Source organism: Tribolium castaneum, chromosome 9, assembly GCF_031307605.1.
Source record: "Tribolium castaneum strain GA2 chromosome 9, icTriCast1.1, whole genome shotgun sequence".
Taxonomy (NCBI): domain Eukaryota; kingdom Metazoa; phylum Arthropoda; class Insecta; order Coleoptera; family Tenebrionidae; genus Tribolium; species Tribolium castaneum.
In genome coordinates, this window is record NC_087402.1 from 10160045 (window position 1) to 10186410 (window position 26366).

The 26366-nt window shown below is 34.4% G+C and overlaps 1 protein-coding gene across 3 annotated transcripts; it reads left to right on the forward strand.

The window, feature by feature from the left end:
* Window positions 1-1987: 1987 nt before the first annotated feature.
* On the forward strand, window positions 1988-25491 carry LOC659516 (PDGF- and VEGF-related factor 3). Of its 3 annotated transcripts, none has more exons than XM_008194589.3 (7): window positions 1988-3079; window positions 4807-5289; window positions 17332-17533; window positions 21498-21730; window positions 24705-24877; window positions 24925-25056; window positions 25102-25491. In XM_008194589.3, exons 2-7 carry the CDS (start codon window positions 4885-4887, stop codon window positions 25223-25225), a joined length of 1269 nt encoding a protein of 422 aa, XP_008192811.2. In that variant the 5' UTR covers window positions 1988-3079; window positions 4807-4884; the 3' UTR covers window positions 25226-25491. The 3 variants fall into 3 exon arrangements, with proteins under 3 accessions (XP_008192811.2, XP_008192810.2, XP_970909.2); XM_008194588.3 differs by having other exon boundaries at window positions 1989-3079; window positions 4779-5289; XM_965816.5 differs by having other exon boundaries at window positions 1989-3079; window positions 4818-5289.
* The last annotated feature ends 875 nt before the right edge of the window (window positions 25492-26366 follow it).

The following is a 26366-nucleotide window of genomic DNA, read 5'->3' on the forward strand; positions in this document are numbered from 1 at the left end:
CCATGTTCATCGCTTAAGCTTCCCAGGTTTTGTTGGGACAATTTAAACACAAACATAGAAAAACTTGTTTGGGCTTAATTTACATTCACCTGATGATATTTTAAAGCAAATAAAATATTTAACAATTTGTTAAATTACATCACAAAAAAGACTGATTCAAAACTTTTGAAAAATTAAAAATGATATAGATTGTCTTTTTTTGCACTGATTGGTGTCACTTTCTTTAATGTAATCAAGAGTAATCGGCTAACATATTTTTTTCACAAAAACCTTGGTATACCTCTTTTCATAAGACTTTAAACCTTGATGAAGACGTTTACCATTTGATCGCTTAAGTTTCCCAAGTTTTATTAGGATAACTTTACCACAAATAAAACAAAAGTTGTTTGGACTTAATCTACATTCACTTGACGATATTTTGAAGCAAATAAAATGTTTATCACAAAAACTGGACATCAGAAACAATTTTTCAAAACTTTTAGTGAATATATTAAAAAAACTAGACGTGGTAGACAAATGTAACATATATTTTAGTTTTCAGTGAGTAAATTGTAAACAAAATGTGTATAGATTATCTCTTGGTAAAAGAATTTTTTTTGAAAGCTAGTGTAATTCGAAAAGCAGTAGTCTTGAACTTGATTTTTTTATCTAATAGAGTAACTGCAAGTGTGTCATTCATTAACACATTTGTAGGTTTTTTCATTGTTTATTAAATATTTGTGTGTTATCTACCTTTCTGTGGTCATTACTCTGAAATCTCGGAAAACTTACGTAATGTTAGTTTAACTAATTACGTTCGAGATTATTAAAAATTACCACAATTAAGTACACCATAAAGATAATGAGTAATTTTTAACAAAACTATTAACAGGTACAAAAGCCTTAAAATATTTTATTCGAATTCCTTTTTTCTTACAATGAAAATCAATTAAATCCTAATTTGATGAACAAAGAAGCATATTTTATGACAGGATGACTCCCATTTATGGAATTTGTCATAAAATGTTACTTCTGGGCCAGGACATTTGGCGTCTTAAAAAGGCCTAAAATCTCTCAAAAAGCACCAATTTTTATGTACCCCAAAAATACCCAAATATTCCAAAAATATTATGAAGTAAATCGATGTTTTCGCCGAAACAAGGCGATTCGAGCCAAAGTTGTGCTAGAGTTTTAGATTTTCACTTTACCACCCCCTTAAGCTTACTGTTGAAACGTCACAGCAAATTTGTAAAATTCTACCCTGTTTTTTCATGTTGTTGGTCTATAGATATTTGGGTACATTTGGGGTGAATAAAAATTAATGCTTTTTGAAGGATTTAGGCCTTTTTGGAAAACAGCTAGATTTGTAAGATTCAACTTTTAAGACGCCAAATGTGCTAATCCAGAAGTAGTTGTTTTTCCTTTTTATTGCTTGCGCCAAATGGCTTGGTCCCGAAATACAAAGCCATTTGGAATGTCTAAAAACAACGGATTTTGTAAGTCTGTTAGAGTGCTCTTGAGATAATTTTGCATGATTTTGGATGGTTTTTAACGGTTTTTTCATGTACCCAATTTTTGGTGGTCTGCAGATATTTGGGTACTTTTGGGGTCCATAAAAATTAGTGCTTTTTGAGAGGTTCTAGGCCTTCTTCGGTTGTTTGATTTTGGACAAACAGCAAAATTTGTAGGATTCTGCCTTGTTTTTTAAGACGCCACATATGCTGATCTAGAGATAAAAAGCCATTTTGGGACAAGGCATTTTGTAAGTTTTTTTAGATCTTTTTCGGAGGTTTACTTTTGAGAAAACACTAAATTTGTAAGATTCTGCGTTGTTTTTCGTATGCCCAATTTTTGGTGGTCTACACATATTTGGGTACTTTTGGGGTGAACAAAAATTAATGCTTTTTGAAGGGTTTTAGGCTTTTTTTGCTGGATTTGTAAAATTCTGTCTTATTTTTTAGAAGTAGCATTTTATGCTCTACTGTCATTAAACTAGACACAAAACTGCATGAAGGACTAACACAACTTCCAAAAGTCATGCTACAGCGGTCTGAAAATGAGATAATTTTACACTACAACGCTCTTACACACAAAACATATTTGGAATAACAAGGAAACACGAAAGTGATACCATAACAACATTATCTGCTTGTTTTTATTTTGCATTTATTAATTATTCGTATTTGATACGTTAATCTTTTTGGTCCAATTAATGTGTTGATGTGTTTTGAAGAGGTTTATTGCATGAGTGACCCTTCCACTGCTACCGCATCATAAAATTTATTTTGAAGCTAATGTTTGGATAATGTTTATTAGAGTGCGTGATTTATGCAAACTCTGCTCGAAATTTCTGACTAATGATAATAGAATATAACGGCTCCTAGGGTGCCCATTTCACGGGAAAAAATCGCATTATTCAAACGAATTTACGACAGTAAATACTAAAAGTAAATGCTACCTTAATATTTGGCTCCGATAAAGAATCTGATTAATTTGATCGGAATTTCCGAATATGTTTTCGTATTAACTTGATACGTGCGTTTTGATGATGTATGCAAACTCGGCTTCGAGTTTCCGAGTAATGATAATAAAACGAAATGACCTGAGGTGCTTATTTTACAAGAAGCGTATTCCAGGAACAGTGTCCGCCGACTTTTAGTGCAAATTGGGTAAATTGCAAGCGCACATAATCGTAAAATATTGTCCAAAGTCTCGATAAGAGCGACGTTTAATAAATTCGCGTATTTAATGGCCCCGGTGCAAATCCGTCCCGATTTTATGGGACCGGATAATAACACCGCAATGCCGTGGTGGTAAAAATCCTCGACAAATTACAATACTTCCATACGTGTTTATGCTTCCTCCTGAAATACGAGATCAGACAGTTCGGGAGATGAATGGACCACAATGAATGCGCTTTAACAAATAAAGAGACACCACAGGCTCAGTCGATCCGTTGGCGCGACTTCGAAAGCACTACGCGTACGGGAATCTCGCACAAACACGCGATTATTTTTTAAAATGCAGAAAATGCAACGGTTGTGTGAGTGTGTATCCGGTCTGACTCTAAATTAAGCAATTTTCGCCGGAAAAATGGCATGTAAGTAGCGATTTGCATACCTGAGGAAGTGGAATCGCCACTATTTTCGAGTCACCTCGACCTTAAAAATGGGTCGTTCAAATGCAAGCGGAATTTCTGATAATTAATTGTAAATTGATCAAAGGGAGGACCGATTGATTTTCATCAATTAACGGAATCAAAGAAATTCAAATTTAGTAATTTAGTATCCGTTCATTCACTTTTTGAGTATCACTCTGTCAACAACTCTGTATACACATTTAAAGAAAATGTTTCGAAATTTGTTGGCTTAGTTCATGTTTTGTTATTTTTGAAAGATGACTACACTTATTATTTTCGATGGTACGGAGTAAAAGCCGAGGTAAAAGCAGTTCAAGGTGTGTTTGGAGCGAGACAAATTTTCAGATTTTTCCGAAATTACATAACATGAGAGAATGTTGCTCAAATCCTAATTCGCTAGCTCAGATCTTGATAACTTACTTTTATTGTAATTTCTGGATTATGACTATGTCTTACGACACTAGCTTCTGAATCAACGATCTATTATTAAACGTGTCACTGCGGAGAGCTTGACCGTTTTTCAGCAATATAAGAAACTATTTTATTACATTCTGGGAGAATAATAATTGCAAATGATTTAATTACAATTTATTATTGTTTAATTGTGTTATTCAACAATTTATTATTTTCATTTCAGTCTTAATTAATTATGTCCACTTTTTTTGCTAATAAATAATGGTGACTTGAATCACATTCGTCGTTTTCTGATCAAATTTTGAGATGAGTTAATGTAGTAAACTTTCCACTTTTGGCCCGCGCTGTGTCACAATAAATAAGTGTTTATGGGAGTTGATCCGAGTTTTTTAAATTAATTAAAGTTGAAAACTGAAACGAATTATTTACGTCGGGGGTCAAAGTTAGCGCCGGCAGTGCAGCGTTGCCTGGGATCAATAAATCTAATTAATTTAGATGGCTTTCATTGAAATATCAAATTTCCGATTGTCGAGAAAAATTTGAATAATCAGACGGTTTGAATACCATTTCCACATTATATAATGTTTGTAAACGTCTAGACAAAATTGTTTCGCAACTCGCGTCTGCATTTTTAAGCATAAAATTCCCAAATAGCAGGCGTATCTCCTCTGCAATTTAAATATCGATGTAGTTTTCGGCGAGGCAATATTTCACGTCAGTTCTTGCCCCAATAAAATTAACCTCTAGGTAAATTCAATATTGAGATAAGGCAAAACGTGTTCAGGTGCAAATTCAAATCGTTCCGAGGCAATTTATATGCGGGATTAAAAGGGTTATCCGATGCCCCTCTAAATTTCACTATAACTAGGAATTATTTATGGACAAATTCGGAACTAATTGAAATGGGAGTGTGTCAGCCGGCTTTAATATTCAAGCGACGTTTTTGAAATAATTGTAGATCAGTCTGCGATTTTAATTATTCAACAGGTATTGTCGGCACTCCCATTAATTGTGTTTGCATATTGATCAGAACTGGAAAAATTTTTGATTCGCTGTCAGGAGTGAGTTATTAATTATAGAGCAACGGCGGTTTCCCTCAGACGTTGTTTGAATATTTGATAAAGCAATAAAACGGCCCAACACAATTTTTGTTTGCACAGCAGAACACACACGCCCAAATTATGTAAGAAACGCTTGCCCAATGTTTTCGGCTTACGGGCAATTTTTAAAAAATGAGCTTCCTCAGGTATATGGCAAACATTGCCTTAATTCAGTCGAAATCCAGGAATTTGTCGTAAATCGTCGGCGCGTCCTTTCCAAACTAACGATAATGTGTAAGAAATAATCACAAAATGTGGATCGCCGATTTGAGAATAGTGCTGGGCTTCTGCATCTGTACGGCTTTGGCCTACCAAGGATCCAAGCAGGATTACATCAAATGGCGGGAGCGGTTCCTTCCGAAGAGGCCGACGACGACGGAGAGTGCAGTGACTAGTGCAAACGATATCCACTACGAAAATCTGAAATTGAGGCACCATTCGCGCTTCCCGAATTTGGACAGAGTTCTGGTCAAGATAGACAATTTGCAGAAGAAGAACGACGTGCAGCCGGTTCATAATAGGATTAGGCACCAGAACGTGTACAAGACCACCACCACGACCACCACCACGACTGACGAAGGCCTTTTCGGCGACGATTATTCCGATCCGGAGTACGAAGATGACAACAACGATGAGCTCAATGACTACGACGAGTGGGTAAGTGGATGCGAACTTACCGCAAAGGCTCATTCATTATTTATCGTCCATTATTCGGGCTCATTTATAATTCAAATCGAATTGTTTCATTCCTCATTCAACTGTCAGCTTGAGTTAATTAATTACGAGTGGCTGAGGTGCGCTATTTCCACCTCGGGAGCACCCCACACTCTTTCCCAAATTTTATGAGAATCTCAGGAACAGAACATGTCTGTCCAAAAGCTGTTTAATAAGCTGCTTATGGAAGTTTAAACAGTCAACTCTTGTAACACTCGGCTTAAAGACGACTCAATCGAATCACTTCAAGAGATTAAAATAGTTTTCATCGAACAATTATTTCAAAAATGAGCTCATAACGATTTCGAATGTGAGTGTGAAGTTGGGCAAGATTCAAAAATACGTTGTTTTGACTGGTCAGGATTTTCCAATAGATAAACACAATAATTTTCTTTAGTGAACAAATACAAGTAACTGACGTCCTCGAGCGGCACATCAAAGCGCATCTTTGTTCTCTCATTTGAAAGAGTTCCAGTAGTCTGCTGCGAATTTCCTCATTCCTGCGTGCGTGGACCTAATAATTGAATAACTTTAGCGTCCCGCAGGCATGACCAATAATTCAAGTCTATTTTTCCATCTCCATGCCTTCAAGGTTCAATTGATGACTTAATCCAAGAAAGAAATAAAATGTGTTTTGTAAGTCGGCTTTTCCGCGAAGGCGAGGAGCTGTCCACGGTGGCCAAAGGCTGTAGGTCAAACACTGATTGTGCTTCGTATGTATAAATAAAAGTGACCGCGCTTTAATCTAAGAAATAATTTACGAGTGTTGATAAAATGCGAGCGTCTTAATTTATTTTGCTATTTATAAAAGTGCATCCAATACCACCCAGTTGTGTCCAGATGCGACGACCACTCCAACTAAAATCATCTCGCGAGAGCTGTAAATATTAATACGATTATAAGATACTCAACCAACTGCTACTGCACAACCTGCAGCGGACGTCTGCTCTTTTTACTTTATCGCGAGATTGAAATTTCGCTCGGGATGGATCATTTAAAAGCGATTTGTTTCACTCAGACTAATCGCGTTTTTAATGAGGAGGCATCAAAAGAAAAACGGGCGAAACTTCTAAATTTAGGCTTAATTATTCAACTAGATCAATTTCCAAGTGGTTTGAAACCGGAAAAAGTAGAAAAAGATTCAATTCAGTTAGGAGATATTTTAATATCCAACAATGTGCAAAGTGATTAGAACCAAATAAAAGTCAGATACGGAAAGCCAGTCTTCTAACTCCTTGTAGTTAATAAATCATTAAAAAATATTTTTAATTAAAATCAAAACATTCCTATTGAAATTCTAAAAAAATAGTCTTCGTATAGGAATGCATGCATTTCATCTTTTAATTACATTCTTAACATAACTTACAACTTACTTTTTGTCAGAATTACAATTTCATTTATTATAATGCGATTATTTTTTTTATAAAAGAAATAATAAAAAGTGTGACGCGCATCCCATTTTAAAAGTGTAAGTGTTAAAGGACGAGAGAAAGCTTGAGCAAATATTTTTGTACCACTTGGAGCCTGATCATCAAACAGTTAATTGCGACAATTTGAGCAACAATCGGACGAACCTCCTCGCGTTTCAAAATCTAGAAAGGTGCATTACTGATACAATCAAGCTGCTACTTGACCGTCCTACACAAAGTGTCGTAAAGCGATCTCAAAGCCGTCCATTACTATTCATTTTAATTTAATGACTTAGATAATTGCTCCACAGGCATTAGATATGAATCTAATTCATGCAAATTATAGTTATACTTCGGTAATAACAGACAAGACCGCACCAACGTGTCAACACACGAAATTTATTAACGAATTTTCAGGATTTTTCAATGAATTCATTGACATTTACAACGAAACTAGATTTGAATAACTCGTCCCAAAGAATTCAAACAATCTTTGAGAAAATAGGATGAGCTTTGCAAAAATTCACAGGGAAATGCAACTGTTTGTGAGTTATTGCCAAGAATAATTAATTGTCGTGGAGGAGAATTGATTGCGACAGCTTGGTATCCACCTGAAGAATTGCTTGTTAAATGTCACAGAAGTGAACAAGCGTCTAACACGTTTTTTATTTTCTTGTTTGACAACTAGCCAGTTTGCGATTAAGGAAACGATTTTTAATTTCGGAGATCAGACACGCGACTCGACGGGCAAATTTTTCAAAAATTCGAAACACTTTGCAATAAAACATAAATCAATGAAATGGCATTACATCATGACGAAACTTTTACCACCTTGTTTACGGCGCTGTAGAGAAAACATAAATATACTTTATGGAAAAACTAAGGAAAACAACTACAGATTAATACATAAATCCGCGTTTTACGATCAATCTGATTTCCATCTATGGCGCGTTTATTTCTTGTGAGTGACTCCAAAATAGGAAAGTATAGTAACCTAAAAAACTTGCAAATGGTTTTGTGTTTGACCATTTATTAAAAATAATTACCCAAATTAACGTTAATCAACAACTACAGTTGCTCACCTCATTCTTTCCAAAGCGACAACTATAATTCTTTAGTATCGTTTTAGCAATATCTTTACCCTAATTAATATGGTTACAAAACTGGGCTATTTTCCGCTGACAACTGACAAAAAAATTAACCTCGTAACGCATCATTTAAAGAATCCATTAACAAGCCTAAAAGCATTAAATGACCACCACGGGGCATTTTCCTATATTTTCTAATTATATTTCCCGGACGTGGCATCACCTAAGCTGTTCAATTAATCACCCTAATATAAATAAATGTGATGGTTAATAGAATTTTACGTAAAATGGACCGTATAATTCTCCTGATCAAACTTTTAATTTTCAAATTACGATTTTTTTATTGAACCTGTGAAATGTTCACTACAGGATGAGTCAATAGTGGGCTGCTTCTAATTTTTTTTAATATGCAACCAATAATACTGATTCCAGATGACCAGATCAGTAATACTTAAAAAAAATGAAAATTATCAAATTTGTTTTTACAGTTTTGCTAAAATTTCATTATGGACTATTATTATTTAAAAGATAAAAAACTAATGTTGATTTAACTAATGTTTTTAAAAATTAAACGAAGTTCTAAGTAGTAAGTGCAATTAGTATTTTTGGTTGCATCTTAGGACACGTCAGAAATAACCCACTAATGACTCACCCTGTATAGTTTCGGACAAAAAATTGCAAAGTTCAAATGTTCAAACTACTAGTGGGATTCACTGCAGTCGTGCCTCTCCAGACTCATTTTTTACGTTCCAAATAAAATTTTATGGTTTAAGTTGACAGATGCAATATAGGGGACCCATATATCTATAAGCAAGTGTATTTTCAGAAATGAAAATCTGAAACGATAAATCAACACGAAATATCGCATGCTATTTTTACCAATACTGGTATTATCATAATAACTGATAAATTGCGGGGTATGGGTACAAATCACCGGCAATAAAAGTAAAAGTCTTGACTTTTTGGAAGCTAATTTAATAGCGGGAAATTACCGCGATTTTTCCTTTGAAAGTTTGTTGCAATGCCAAGATTTGCATAAGCCTGCAGAGTTAATTTAAATGTAAAGTGCAGTTTAATTTACGATGGACACCCGGCTAATGCTTTGATTAATAAGATTACACTTCCTAGAAAGTAAATTTACATTACTTAAATCAATGATCTATTATTACCGAGCATTTTTATGAGGTTAAAAAGGTCGCCTCGGTTAATTCAAGCGTTTATATCTAATAAAATTCGGTATCCGTAAATACAATTCTCGGATATAGGACAGTCGGGCTATTTTTGCATTAGTCGGAATCGCCAAGCGCTTTAATAATTCAGCGACGTTCCAAAGAAAGGCAAGCTTTTACATAATTTAGATTAGGTCGGATCAAATTGCGGTGAAATACGTTTTATTTGGACAATTTAATGGAAACCCTCCTGACTTGTATTAATTTTCCGTCAAGTAGCTTGAAAGTTGTTTGAAAACGCGTCGCACCGAAGAAGAGTCAACAATAGAAAGTAATTTAAATGTGAATAAAATTGATGCTCTTTCTCAAGTAACAACTGCACCTTCCTAATTTTTCAAAGTGGAACAAAAGATTCTTCCTTGCGCAAGCACGCACAATAATTACAGACATCGACAGTGATTGAGGTGGAAAATGTACCGCCTACGAAACCGGCTTTTCCGCTAATAAGAATTTTGATGCACGAGAGCAAGGAAGCAACATATGCTTGGTTTATTTATCTTGAGAGGAATCCACAAATAAACATGATAACGTATGGGTATGTGAACAGTCGTTTTCCGAGGCACTTAATATGTAATTTATGTTTTACTTGCTGTAATTACTAATTGGAGACTTTCACCGGGAAAGGACATCGCCTGGACAATTTCGTCATGTTTTATCACCTCTATGCCGGCTGGAGATAATCTTTACGGACAGAAAACCGATCAGTGACGGAATTTCAAAGGTAATTAGTGCTGAAGGCAACAACGGCAACTCGCTATTTTTACAAAACGAAATCACTCGATCCTCTTTGTCTTTGAGGACGAACATAATCTCATTTTTCCAATTACCCACAACCCTGGATTTTCAAATATAAATCCATTTTTCACATTCACTCGAACGAAAATATTTAAAACATCTCGATTTACAAAATAATTAACAAGATTTTAATTGCCACTTAAGCTAGAGGACAAACACACAAGCAATATTTTTAAATTAATGTACAAGAGGCAAGGGTCTAGCTATTGTCTTACTATTTTTACTTTTATAGAGGTGTTTATGCGCCCTTCCGGTTAAGAAAACAGTTAACACTGGAATAAATTCAAGTACAGAGGGTTTATTTTTCCAAATTCGGAGAAGCGATTAAATTTAACGGCTGTTCTATTTCTGTTCAAATTTTTGATATCACTGAAATCGTAAAAATTTCGGTTAGTGAGGAATTTTCTTTCTTCAATCCGGGTTCGTGACGCGTGTAAAAATGCGTTCGCTTCGTTTGCGTTAAATACCGGGGACATTATCTGAGTCACGTACTTTTCACTTGCAGGTAAGAGATTTCGAGCCAAATAAGGCAAGTTTCAATAATGATAATAAGCCCACGTAGGGTTTCATCAAGCGATTGAATATCTCGGACTGTCAGCAAGTGTAGCAGTTGCACAATCGGCTCGATAAGCGAGGAACTGTCAGAGCAATGAAGGATTAAGTTGGTAATTTCACACGTGGTGCCATCGATGAACACGTGTGAAAAAAGGGAATGTGTGTCAGACAACAGGTGCTTTCGGTGTATTAATAAACCAACGAGTTTTTGATTTATTATTAGCGGAGGAGGTTTCAAGTGGCGTGAAAATTTTTCCGATAATAGTCAAGTGTTGTTGCACAGAAGCCTCTCCTTGTTTTCCGAAGTGTTAGAAAAATAAACACTGTGATTTCATCATGATTATAGTGGAGCCGTTTCAAATCGCTCGTAATGTCGGATTAATTAAATCATCCCAGTTCGGGCGACTCAATTGGTTAAAACGCCCAACTATGACCTGCTCTTGCATATTTATAACGAATAAATACTAATTGAGGAGACGTTAATGTTACAATGATCTCATGCTAAAACAAACAAGCCATTAAGACTGTTTTAATTAAAATGGCAACAATTGTAAACTAATACAATTCGCAACGTATGGCTGCGAACGATGGGAATTAGGCAACGGAAAAAAAGAAAACTTCTTCAACATCCGTTCATCGCCACGCATAAATTTCCAAATGCGTGACAAGCAGCGAAAGTTTTGGTAAAAGTCCAACACTATCAATACCCTTGACACTTCCTCAATCAAAGCTTTATTTCTAAATGAAGTGCTTGGATGCGTGAATCATTCATAATCGGACACTTGAATTCTAATGTCGAAAGAATTTTATCCAGGAAATCACATTTCGGACGAACGAACGGTGGTTAGGATAGTTGACTGAATAAATAAAGCCTAGTTATCGTCCGACTTTGAGAATGTAATATTTTTAACCAGAATTAATTTTTAAATGTCAGTATGTTGGATAAGAGCTTGTAATTGAATTTAGGAAACAGGTCACTGACTTTCGAGATTAAAAGGGTTTATCTTTTAATTAAAATAAAATGATCTGCTCACACTTCAAAAACGCGCTTCTCTGAACTAGTGATAATTATGATAAAGCGAAAATAATTACGCTGATTTATTTGATTCGACGACATGTATCCCAACCTTTTGGAATTTGTTCCAATAACGCGCGAACACTGATCGTATCAAAATTTCAAACGCATTCTTCCTTAACAGGTTACAGAGCGTTTTTATTCTATTTTTATGAAGACATGAAAGCAGTTTAGTTCACAGCTTCCAGGAATATATCAGTGTCAGTTCCAATCCTGATTACGCAAAGCCACTATGTCGCTTATAAATCCATAAAATAACTCAGCGTGTTGGAATATTTGATATATCAGGCAATCTAGTTATAATTTTAAATCCACTTCGAGTATTCCAAGCATGTTTTGTTGTCAGAAACGTAAAGTCTGGCATTGTCAGCGACCACTTGTCTCGAACACAACCCGTCGTGCTAATTACACTTGACGGACATTTTCCTTCGTCAACACCTTTGAGCAAAAATCTGAAGGAAATGGCTCAAGAGTTCAAGACCTGTCTGCGATAACACAATCAATAACGCACTTTCAGATTTATTAAGTAATTTCTATAAATAGCCGAGAAAAGTCTGTGATTTTGCGGCGCTAAAGGCACTATTTTACCAAGCAATAAATTCAAGTGCACCTGAATCGTGCTCACTCGATGAAAATCTTGGCACGAAATACACAATCCGTGAATTCACATTCGGAAAAACGCAGCGCAACATTGAACTGACGGAAATGCCTCACTTCAATTTATGTCATATTAGAAAATTCCGATTAATAAGTACGATTTTATAGGCTTTTAATAGACCTATGATCACACGAGTCAGACGTGACACACTCTTGGAAATGTCAGGTTATTTTTTATCGGAATGAAATTATTATTAATGTGTGGTCAACATGCAAACCGGCGATTAAAATAGTAAATTCTACAATTAATAACAACTAATCAGTTGGAGCTTTATGAAATTAAAAATAAATCTCTCTTTAATGGAATTGACCAACAACAATTTTTATTCTCGAGTCTCGAGCAAACAATACCTGGGCTCCATAAACCCCTTATTAGCCCGATTAGTATCTCATAATTCCAGGATTAGTCGACGTTTTTATAGAGCGGGTCGAAAGAATCCGCAATGAATCTGGTCTGGAGCCGGGAATGTGGTTTGCTGGAGTGATAATAAGCAAGTGCTAGGTCAGTGTTTCATGTAAATATTTGATATTGGCTACCGAAGCGTGTTTCTGAAAAAAACTATTACTGCAGTCATAAAGCAAGCAGGAATGCAGATGCAAGTGGGTTAGTGAGAGTGCAATTTTGCACAGATAATTATTCTTTGTTTGAATATCGTAAATAACTGAAATGGATACGTTGTTGTAAAGATAGGTGCGATACAAAAGTGCACGTGAAATCTGCTTCAATTACAGTAATTATGGCCCCTTCATGGTCAGTTTTAATCACAAAAATCGACCTAGCCCTTCGCCGGTTATTTGTTGTGTGTTGTTTTAATTGACGGTTTAATTAATCGTTAATTGAACGTTTCATTTCTAATTTCTCGCCAGACTGTCTGTCTAGGAAGAATGATTTATTAGTGTCTAAATTATGCACATCGCTGTGAAAGGCGGTGCTAAAAATAACACTTGTTTTGTTGTTCAATTTCTGTTTGTTTACATAATTGATCCATCATCGAACACACTTTACAAATCGTGATATATGCCACCTGCGTGCATTTTTGTGTGAATCCGTTTCTTGATTTAATTAAAGTCTAGGGTGTGCTTTCATAAATAACAGCCTGATTTGCATTTGAGTAAGCATTTCCGCGATCGCTGCACAAGCTGAATAAACAACGGACAAAGGAAAAATTTGCAGATAGGATTTTGATTTAGTTCAGACGAAGTTATCGACTCAATTTGTGTGACAAAAAGGCGAGGAAATTTGCTTGAGTTGAAGCTGACAGACGTCAAAACACTGATTTCTTTTAGAATTCCTCCAAAGCTGATCAAAATTTTATTGTTCTGTCTGTCGTAAATGCAGCTCCAGAAATAGCTGTTCTATTAATGTGTGCAAAAGCAGATTCTTTTGTGTTGTCTTAATGACGTGCCAATGCTCATGTTAGTTTATTAAACATGTACTAATTGGGTACCGTTGTCTGAAGACATTAGCGGAGGAGAAACATTGATTTATACCGACTGTAGCGATGAATAATTTCCTCAGCAGGTGGACGACTATTTGACTAATTTTGGGAACAGTGATGGAATAACTAAAATTTTCATTTATTTTATGTGCCTTTTAACTCGATTTTAAAAATTCAGAGGGTGATTCCAGTAGCGTGCATTGTGTTAAATTGCTGATTCGAGTCAAGTAAATTACCCGGCGGCAATTCTCGGAATAATGAAACTGTCGACTAAATATTTGTCGAATTTTGCACGTCTGCAGCAAGAAAAAACTTAATTCAAACAATCAGTTACCCGTGCCACATTTATCTCCTCACATCAACATGCAAAACACTTGTAGCACGTAAACGTTGTTTACGTTTTTAGATTAGAATTCAAAAGCTCGGAGCTTTTGTCATGTTCGCTCGTAAATTGTGAAATCACGCAATTCTTATTATGCAACTTATCGTACATTCATTTGCAATTGCAACCTTGAAGATGCAGCAAACTGGTTGTTATTTGCGGTCGAAGAAGAGGTGGCCAATTCTTGTTCTTCTCAACAGTCATTAAAAGTGAACGCAGACAGCTTGGGAGCACTTGCGTGACATGAATGAACTTTTTAAATGTGGTAATCGTATCGGATTTGTCCGGGTACTTTTTTCTCACAAGAATTTGATATTTACAAGGGGGCTTTTTCGACCAGCTTCAGATCCGGTCATGACAACAGCGGCTTCGACGAGCGAAGCATAAAGCAAAAATTTTGGTATTTCTAATTTTCAACAGATAACTATTCTCGATACGGAATTTTGTTCATTCCAACCCTCGAAAATAATATTCGGATTTAGCAACATTTTACCCTTGAATGAGTCAGGAACGTTGAATATCTTTGATATTACGATTCCAATCTCGAAAGGTTCCGTTTATTGTTAAAATAGAAATGTACTGCCTATTACAGCTTTGTTTTATTTTTGCACAGTGCAAAAGCTTTAGTCTTTTTCTCTCCAAGTAAAAGTTGGAACGCTCTATAAAAATTCAAAGACCAATTTTTATTGAAAATTAAGTTCAATCGAACTAAATGGGCTGAAAAAATTAAATTTAAAGCCCATTTTTTCTAATTTCTTAATAAAATAAGGATGGTTTTTAATAAATAAAACACTATTTTTGAAATTTATTCCATAAATAAATAAATATGCGTATGGTGGTAATGCCATCACCCAAGTGTCAGAGTTTTCAGGTCGCATCTACAGCCTCTGACCTGACCTAACGGCCACTGTTAGTGATCAGGACCGATGGCTTAACATCTACTGTTTTTGAAAAATAAATAAATGTTTAGTTGGTGGAAATATTCTGCAAAATACAAACTTAGAAATGAGCTTAGAACTTATTTTTGTGATTTTATACATAGATAACAAGTTTCTTAAACAATAAGCCAAATTTTCATTTAACAAAACGGTCGATGTTGCGATACCAGTCAACTGAATAAGACCAATTAAATAAAAGGTTTTTTAATAAAATTTCCAAAAACATTAAACTACTTTTTTTATTAAGAGCGATTTAATTGAAGAATAAGCTCTTGCTGTTTCAATTTTCCTCATTATCGATTTAAGATAGATATTCTAAAAAATATAAATTATAAAATTTTCATTAAGGGCCGGTTGGTAGGAAGCTCTGTTAAAATTTATTTCGTTGTTAAAAGTTAACAACGCGAATGAACCAAATTGGTTAATTAATTGCGAATTAAATTAATGACGCTTCTGTAAACTGGTCTTAAATGTTTAATTTAATCAAAATTATTAATGTTCTTATAATAAGTAATACCTAGAGTAAATACTGTAATGGGAAATTTTTGTAGAAAAAATTATTTAGAGTATTTTTAATAGCAAACGAAATGAAATCTGTGTGATTGTTATTTTTTTAGATTCCTATAGTAAAAATACTTCTAGTAGATTCACCCTATACCTAGACCTGAATTTTAAGTTTAATTTAATTTAATTTTAAGTTAGCAGAACAGGACTAATTAAAAAAAAACAGATTTTTGCATAAATCAATTTTTTTAATGAAAACGATTTTTGCTGAAAATGTTAACATAAAATCTACATTATACGTATTCTTGTAATGTTTCGAATCGATTTACAGTGAAATCTCTCTTAAAGGACACCTCCTACAAGCGGACCCCTCTGACAAACAGACGTTTTTGTTGGTCCCGTTTGTTGCTAATGTATTTTAAATATTGATTCTCTTTTAAGCGCACTCTCCAATAAACGGACGCAGACAATGCAATTCGGGTCCTTGGAGACAGCATCTGTCCTTTAAGCGGACATCATATCATACGCACGTGTGTTCTTAAATCGTTATTATTATATCAATCTGTCAGAAAATTCGGGGAATTACTTAAGCGGGTACATTTCAGTGTAATTCAGATTCAGATTTAGAAGAGGTATTATTTATTGCAATAGTTCTTATTTGCTCATCATTTTGTTCTGTTATACAGCATTATCATGGCAAATAAAACTAAAAAAACATAACATTAACGTTAAAGTAAAAATTAAAAGAAAAAGAACATAAATCCTGGTTTCATTTACGCAACACAAAACGATTATACGAATTTTTAACAAAAAAACCTGAAATCAGAAAAACTCAAGCAGCAAATAAAGTTGAGTTGACCTGGAAGTGGAAACGTTTGTGAAAATCATAGTTTTTTTTTTAACTAAAAGATTGAAAATATTGATCGATTAACTTATAATTGGTTTATAAAACACTTAATAAAAATATTCTGCTTTCTGGATTAATTAACAGCATTAAAACTAAAGAGTTGACCACGATATTGGAAAACCAAATTGTTAAGACATCTGAAGGGTGGCTTAAAAGTTTTGAATTTGTCGATGGTATAAGTACATTTCTTTTCTTTTTTCCAAAAAATAGTTTAAGTACTGTTGTATTAATACCAATAATCATACTGATACCTCTTTAATAAATCCTTTTTAGTTTGTTATACATTGGATATATTAGAATTTGTTGTAAGAATTTTAAGTAAAATGTCGGGGTTTGAATATTCGGGAATGCCGGCTATTGGGGCAATTTCCATGCCCTAATAACAGTATGTGTAGCACAAAGCGGCGTTAAACCCACTAAAAAGCTCGTTGCATTAGACGCACCATTAATACAGTACGTTTTTCAACCCGTGGTGGTCTTCATAATTACGGTAATAACACTAATAACGTTCTTTGAGAGCCGTTTCGCCCTTAGCTATTCCAAATGCGTATTATTGCCACGAACCGGCGACTCCAGTTTTACTTTCTGACGTTGAATAATTTCCACTTGATAGACAAGACACGGTGGCAAATTAATAATTGATAGTGGGAAAGTCTGTCATGTCGAAGATGGAATTCCTTCGCAATTTCAATGCGGCGGAGTTTCCTTGACAATGTGTTCGTTTTGCCAGGGTGTAATTGCCATCATTAGCGGATTTATGAGGCGTGCGTGGCAAAAGAAGGGCGTACTGTTGTCGGCATCGGCTCTCATCCATAACTCAGCGACCTACGCCGATCGTCATCGTAAAATCATGATGAGAATCGTATTGTTTTTATTCGGCTGGAAAGCGATAGCCGGGGAGTGTTCTCGTGGGTGAAATTAGGAAAAAATCCGTCCATATGGGCGCTAATGAGCCCTCCAAACATACCAAGAAAGAGTCAATATTTTCAAGTTCCGTTACATTTCAGGACGACGAGAATTTCGATGATTACGACGACGAAACCTTCGACAGTGACGACCCTTTCGCCGACGAATGGCAAAACGAAGAAGCCACCGAGCCCCCAGCTCCTGTCTCTTCTTTCACCAAATACAAGTGGGACAATTACGGCACTCGCTCAAGGGTTGAAGAAAGCAGACGGCAGCAGCTTGATCTCAAGCCCCATAACGAAGGTATGCTAATTCGCAAATTGATAATATCTCCAAGGGTTATCGCTATGTTAATCGAAATGACTCAATTTCCGTAATGAGAGTTTGTCTGGAGATCATGGTCTTGTTGCAGCCCCCGGTCAGTCAATTAACTCGATTTCCGTCTTTCAACGCTGCCGTCCCTCTAATTTATTACTTATCTGCTTTTCTACCTACATGAGAGCCGGCAGTTCGTGTCAAATTATCGCAAAACAATTGTCGTCCCCTTTGATTGTCATTAAAAAAAGGGTCAGATTCCTCACGCTTCATTATCTCGCCCGCAAATTTTAACCTTTTCGTGTCTCATTACTCGCACAAAAAAGACCTCACAACTCGAAAAGATTCGAGCTTTGTTTCGTTCATAAATCACACATTAAGTGGGATTCAGGTGTGATGAAAAGCAAAGATGATAATCCACATATTTTATGCATTTTACGCTTGAGCTTGTAGAAACTTACCACATGTTTCGGAAGTGATGATAAATTCATGATCTCTCGACTTATTCGAACGAATTCACTGCGAGATCTACGGTTACATAATGTCAGGGTTTATAGTTCAATGCAACGGTTTCAAATATTTACAAGAGGCTTTTTTAATAATTTAGCGATAATAACGCGGCACGTGGACTGCACAGCGATGACTCATGTTTTTCAAAACAGGAAAGAGAAGAAGTGGAGCATATATTTTCTAATTTAGCACATTTTTCGACAAATTATTATAAGTTCAGTTTCAGTTTTCAGTCATCACTAAAGTAGGTTTAAAAAAACTGGATTTAAGTCATACAGTGACCAGCAAAATTATGAAATAACCGAAAATGTTTTGGCTGAAATGCTCGCTCAGTAAAATTTTTCACTTTTTGGTTTTGAGCAAAGACGTCGTTGACATTATTTTTAAAAAGAAACCTTTTTAGCCTTTTCCATAAATCTTTTAATTGTCGAGATGGCGTTTAATAATAAACTCTTTGAAAAAAGATGTTAATTCCTCAAATAAATCTTAACAATGTGGTGTGATGATGATGACCTGTGGACACTTTCTTTTAATATTTAATAATAATAATAATTTCATAATATTTTTTAAATCTTCTAAACCTTGTGGTTTTATGAAGGAAAACGTATACGATTGTCTTTTTTTTACTGAACAAACATTTTTTCGAGACAAAAAAATCATTTAACAAAAAGAAGTTTGTAGGATCTTGTTTAAAACTTACTTACCTACTTCTATGAATTTTTGACAATGTAATGAAATTGTATGTTTGATGTCTTATTTGTAATATTTAGTATTACGATCTTGCTATTTCAACAATTAAAAGATCAAGATTGGTTAAAAAATTAGAAATTTCTATTTAAAAAAAATCATTGTTTAGAAATCAAAAGGTAAAGAATTTTATTTTTAGTTGAGGACAGTGTACTTTTCAAAAATAAAATTGGCCTGTCTCAACATTTTTGATAAAACAAAATATTTTCAATTTTGATAAGCTTATTTCGTAATTTTGTTGTTTGAAGGTGAATCTGTCAGAGTAGTATATCTCAAAACCTAATAGTCACTCAAAAATCGGCGTTTGCTATTAAATACTTTATACATATTTTTCTCTATGTATGTGATTTTTTTCATTACTTTTTGACAATTATTCATTACAATAAAAATGTATTAATTATTCAGACGTATTTAATTTTGTTTATGCGAAAGATTTACAAAAAGGCTCTAACCCAAAAAAAATTAAATAAAAATTGAAAATTCACACAAACGTAATTTTGGGACTAGCGTAAATGTTTTTTAATATTTTTATGCAGAATATATTGTTTAAGAATTACCTACTTAATTATCTCAGAATGACACTAGAAATCATAATATTTCGATTAATTAATATTAAAATATTTTTAATTTTATTGAATAATTTATTTAATTAATTAATATTTAGTATAAAGAACTGTAACAAAATTGCAAATCTGCAAAGAAAGATATACAAAATTAATTAGCTTACACCGATTTCTATGTGGTTATTAGTTTTCAAGATTGTGTACATAATACTTTCCGTAGATTCATCTTGTACAATGTGTTCAGAAATAGTTGTTCATCAAGTCACCTATGGAATCTGAACGTAGTGTGTCACTTAATTTTCGTCAAAATAAAGCAAAAAGGTTTCGAATCTTAAAAAGAAAAATTGCACTACAAAAATTACCGAAATATAAAACAAAAAGTGAGATTAAAGCTAACTCAAAAATTTGACGGAGATGACACTAGACAGAAACTACAATAGTCATTTGGATGAAGCGGCGTATACATAGCATTTGAATTCCATAGTTGATTTGATGAACAACCATTTTTGAACACATGGTGTATCAGAAATACGAGTATTAATTTTACCACATAATAAAACTCATCAAATAAAACAACTTTTCTATATAACGTTTTGCAAAATTCTTATTTATAATTTTCACTGCTTTCCTCCTTTCTTTTGTGCAAACGAGCCGGTCAGTGTTTAATAATTACTTTGTATTCATAGCAACAATTTTCATTGTTTTAAATTGTTTAAATTTTCCGTTTCTATCACAACAAAAATAGTTCAGCTCTTTTATTTTTGTACCCATAGGCGGGTCCACGTTTCAGTACGTTATCTTTACCAAAATTTAAGTAAATTTGCGAATTTTTTATTGAAAAATTACCAATAGAAAAGATGTTTTATTTGCTGAGTTATGTTACCGTGTATTTCTGATACACCCTGTATGTTCCCGTAAAAACCAGAATTCATTTAAAAACCGATCTTTCTAGGAAAAAATAATTTTAACTGTTTTTTAGGCAATTCTATTTTTAGCTAGTGAAAACTATAACTATTTGATAATTTTAGTTTTGACTAAACATAATTAACGTAAAACATACAGTAACTTGTATGTTTGTGAACAATTTATTTTAAACTCAAAACAGGAAACACTGTGAAACAACTGTAGTACTTAAGCACAAAAGGAATCAACAAAAAAGTACCGCTTGTACAAAATAAAAACAACGAATGGTTTTAACTACTCCAATAAAAACTACTTCAAACTAGCTTTCAATGAAAAATTGGTTCGGGATTTTTAGTTATTACTAAAATTATGAGATATTTCTAGTTTTACTAGGTAAAACTAGAATTATCTAAAGAGCATAGTTAAAACTAATTTTTCCTAGGAAGATCATATTTTAACTGAAATCGAGTTTTTACGGTAACATATTCATTGTGTCCAAATCCTTAGATACGAACAAAAATAAATGTTTCTAGTTTGTAAAACAATAATAATTAATAGCATAGACGATAGAGGAATAATTTGTTGAACGAGTTCGAATTATTGATGTCATTTATTACGAATTCTATATGCCGAAATTTTTTGTAATCCGAACGATATCTGCCAAATTTCTGTTTGGATTATCCAAACATTACTTTTCTTATATGATGATAAACCTCCTTTAGTCCTTATGATGGAGGTAATGGGTAATATAGTGTTATGCAAAAACTGCTAGGTATTGAGTAATTATTGATTAACATTTTAATATTAAAAATCTCAAAACCAATAATTTATTTTTTTTTTACTATTTTTATTAGTGCCAAAGAACTACACTTTAAAAAAATAAACAAAACATACGTACGCTATTATTTTATTACTCATTGGGTCGGTTTACAGAAAGCGAAATTAAAATCTAGACCATTTAAAATGCAATGACAAATGTCAAGTTAATCTCAAACTAAAATTTGATTACAATTAAAATGTTCTATAAACTGGCCTTTAATTTATTTTCACTCAACTAGAAATATTTTTGATCCAGACTCTAGTAATCTAGTCCACTTTTTTATCTGTTTGAGCCACTTTACATCGTGCGACCACCAACCGCGCAGCAATTAAAATATTTGGCAATCCATCTAGTGTTGAAACCTCGCTTTTTGTCGATATTTCCGAATTGAGGTCGTTCTCCGTTTCAGGAAGAGCAATAAACGCCGCATTGGAGCACTACGCGAAGGTCCGCCAAGAAGGCCAATGTCGCAAACCATTACCAAAAGTGATCTCAGTCCAAAGCGAACATCCCGATCCTAGCAAAACCTACACTCCTCATTGCACCATCCTGCATCGTTGCGCCGAAGACACAGGATGTTGCGCTAACCACACGACCAGATGTGGGCCCAAAACCCAAGTCCTCGTTCACCTTTACTTTTACGTAAGTATCAAAGGTGATGTGTCCACACTCCGTGTGGGAGGCTTCATGCAGTACTCCCTCAATTGTTCAAGATCGCTCTGTGATTTACTCTTGAAAAATTTCAAGGCGGGGCCAGGTTTTGCATTTAGACGACATTCTTTGGCTTGCACCCTATAAAGTGAGGTCATTTCTACAACAATGTTGGTGCGATTTATGGACGTTATAAATCCGGCTTTTTATTAATTCGTGCAGGATTTGTACGCCTTCATCACAGGTGCATGTAAATCTCGCTCGTAACAAGAAAATGCGGTTTAAGAGCTAATTCTGTCGTAAAGCGACGATTAACAAGTGCGTTCTAAAACCATTGTTATTAAAACTTAATTCGAGGTAATCATTTTTACGGCTACTTAACTAGTCATAGGTGAATAGACTCGGATGCTGCTTGACATTATTTTAATTCGGTTTAAGGAGATAAAATTAAATAAATGCATTCCTCCGATTTCAAAAACTCGTTATCCTCCAACTGCGTTAAAACCATAATCAATCAAAAAATTTCAAACTGATTGATAAACCTAATGAAAAATGAATCAACCGGCCCTCGTTTCGTTTAAACTTTTGAGGAGTCACTTCGTTAAATGAAGCGTGAAATGAGCGTTGACTTAATTAACAGAAATATCTTTTCCATCAAAGATTTTTAATAGAATTTGACTCATCACCTGCTAAGTGGGTTTATTAGTTAAATGAAGCATTCTAATTACCATAATCGAGATTACAAATTAGTGCGTGCATCACAACCCACACAGGAATTCTCTCAGGGATTTCATATTTCGACCTTTGACCGAAATTGCACTGCTTGTCTTTTAACGTCCGTGAAACACAATTTCCGGTGCGGGGATTTCTCAAAGTGCTGGAGGCAGTGGAGGTTCCTCCCTCATGTGGGAGCAGGAGACGTTTTATTTGTAACAATATAAATTCTAATTAACACAGTCTTTGAGTAATTATTATTCTGACAGTAATAGCAGCCGCTACAGGAATTATAATCGTTGCAGTGATTATTCAACGTCCGATTTTTAGTTACGTGGGAATTATTCCAATTTTATCTAATCGTTGCAAGTGTCGGTTTAAATTTTTCTTCGATTTATCCTTGTGTGAGTAATGTTGGTACAATAAACAACTTTTCTTTGCATGGCATAAATTGCATTCGTATGCAGGAATACCGCTGCACACCTCGGAAAAAAGTATAAAAAGCCAAGTCATTTCACAGTCTGGCGATTAGACGCGACGGTGACCATAGGCAATTTTCATGCCTATCTGAAACCCTCTTTGTGTTATTTATTGTTAAAAGTTTGTTTAGTCTCCCGTCTTGAATATTGATAAAATAATAGGACAGCACCTATTTCGAGACGTGAAGTGATCACAAATCGATCGGACGGACGCGATCGCCATGCAGTGAATAGGAAATGCAGTGGTCTCAAGCTGAAACGAATAATAAATAAACCCACTTTCATGAGACAGTCTGAAATGCTGGCTAACGTCTTGAGTGAATTTTAGTGCAATGCTCCCAGATTCGCCATTCGTTTCCGGAAACTATTTATAGTGTTAAATGGGAGAAAACCTGATATGCTTGCAAGTTTATAATTTGAGGACAAACTTTAACGAATTCAGCCCAAGATTCGGGCAATTACAACCCGACACGGACTCGGAAAACAAACACGATTTTACGATTATTTTACAAGCCATTACGCCTGCCTTCCTACTTTGCTTCCACATTAATCACACCGCGGAATGATTTTATGCGATGATTGACGAGGGACGTTTTAATAAACCGAATATCGCAGCCCAAAGCCGCCACAACAAAGCAAGGAGATTTTTAATGTTTAATCCTACTGACTGCGCCAAAGACAAAAGTAAAAAAAATTGTTTTTGTTTGCTTTTTGTGCAACTTGAAAAGTCAGAGATAAGAGTTAAAATTTCTTGTCTGAGATTTGTTTCGCTGTAAAAACTGAGATAAACGTGGAATCACCTACGTGCAAATTAGATTAGCTTCAACTAATTTGTGTAATTCGCACAGCTTCGACTAGACTTTTCCGAAGTTAACGAACTGTTGATTTATCCGGTTCGTAACTTTTTGTGAGTGGAAGATTTATTCCACAGGGAAGTTTTTATGAGAGGAGAGGAGCATGTTTATTGTCTTCCGAGATTAATCAGAAACTGTTTTAATGACTTGGAAACACTTCTCTAATAATAACTTTTCAAGGAACTAATTGGAGATATTAAAAAGTTGATTGAAAAATCCAGGACTCGAGTCCCGGAACATAACTGAAAAATGTTTTTAGAGAAATTACACTATTAAAAAATGTATGAAATATTTGAATCACTTCTTTTACGTCTTGATTCACCTAAGATTAATTTATTTTCTGTTATTTCTAAAATTAATTGAGTGAATTATTCACTTGTAGATTATTTTTCCACAAACATAATTGGCGCAGGCAGTAGGTTTTAGTTTTTTTTGCAAAATTCCTATCTTTTAACCTTTTAACCTTTTAAAAATATTATATCCTTTATTCAGCTCAGATTATTTTTAGAAAAATTACTAAAATATTTTTAAAGTTTATTTGTCAGAAGGTTGCAAGAGTTTAAAAACTTAATCAGCAATTACCGTAGCCCGTAATCACGCATTATTTAACCCACTTGTGGCCAACTCGTGGGCTGTATTTACGATTCATTTTGCAACTTAATAATCCCTAATGAGAGAGTCAATTTGTTACGCAAATCGTTGCATCAAGACGTAATAAATCTCAAACTGATTATAATTAAAATGTTCGTTAAGTCCAAGGCTTGGACGATGCAATTCTTTGTTCACACAAAATCTGAAAAAATGTTTGTTTTGATTAAAGTCGTCGGAGCGTTTTTGTGTCTCGAGATTATCTCCCATCGGCCATAAATCTTCCAATTTTCTCGCAACACAATTTATATTTCCTGTGTTTTATTTCAGGCGAAAACCTTAGGCGTGCCCGGAACCAAAGTAGAAAAGTTGACTTTTTACAATCACACGGAATGTGCTTGTATCGAAAAATCGAAAGGGCCGACAACACTACCCGATGAAAATATTAACTTGACTCACGGACTATCCCTCAAGCAGGGCTCCGAACCGGAAAACATGCGAAAGTAAGAATTTTAATGTTCCATTTCCGGGATCTAGCATTGTGTTGCAGCTGCAAATGCCCGGAGGAGTTCACCCCGAAATTCCGGTACGATTCCAGATGCAGTTGCGATTGCGAGGAGTATAATCAGGACTGCATCAGGATGAAGAAGGGGAAGGAGTACTTCAGTCTCACTGACAGAAGGTGATTTGCCCCCAAATTAAAACCGAGCTAATAACCCTCTTTTAGGTGCATCATCGAGAACCAATGCGGAATTCCGGTTTGCGAGTATGGGGTTTACATGCGCCATATGGGTCGCTGCCAACGAAAACAGGAGAAATTCGATAGTTTTAGCAAAATGACCGTGAAATGAATCGTATTATTAAATTTAGTGTAATTAAAGCAATTTTGCCAGTGATATATTAGTGAATTTATTTGACGGTGACTTTAATTTGTGTGAAATGTGGGTTTCCGCAATTCGGAGCGCACTGAATTGGCGGAAATTTACAAGAATTCGTGTACGGTGCATGTGTTTATTGTATAAGTGTCTTTTTTTTATTGTACCCGAAACCTAGTCTTTAGGTCAAATTAGGTGCTGTATTTAAAAGCTTCGATGATTAATATAACTGTCTCAAGGAATTTGGTTGTTTTATTGCACTAAGAGCGCACCAGGCAACACATTATACACCTCAGCTCCATTTTAAATCAAAGGAAATTGGAGTAATAAAATTAAATAAGAACGATAATTAATGTGTTTATTATACGACAATAATTGCAAGATAATTTATATTTCTGGTTTTTCTAATGTATAAATAAATAACCACGAATATAACTTGTGCCAAGTGTTGAAAATTAATATTGTTGGACATTAAATTTTACAACTAGGAATAACTATTAATACTTTAGGAGTTTACTACAGCAAAATGTTTAAGTAATCATAAAATGTTTAACATTTCTTAACTTATCTTACGGATCTTATTCTTGTATTAAAATCTGAAAGAAAAAGAATTACGAAACGTAAAAATAAGCATAAAACCTTGCTATTTAATGGTTAAAGATTCTGTTTTTTTTTTAAACCACCGTTTGGAGGATTAACATTTACCTTCAACTGTAGAGAGGAGAATGACAAGTGGAAATATCTACACCTGCTAGTATTTAAGAAAAGTCGGAACAGTATAATAAAATTTTCCAAGAATTGAATAATTTAATTAGATAACAATGTAATTTTCGAAAAATCAGACCAGAAATGTGTAATTAAAACAGTTTGTTATAAGTACGTGTCGTAATAATTGCGTGCTGTGATTATTTATGATAATAATATTACACGTATGGAATTTCGAAAAATCAACCCTTATTTTTAATTTTCTACAAAGGACAAGTGTGACATAACGCCTGAACGTCCTTCAGGAAAACAAGCAAGGCGTTAAAACAACCATTTCAGTTACAACACAAAATGCAATAGTAAAATTAGCTGCTGTTTCAATTTGAATTGTATTTTTCCCTCAACAGGAGAC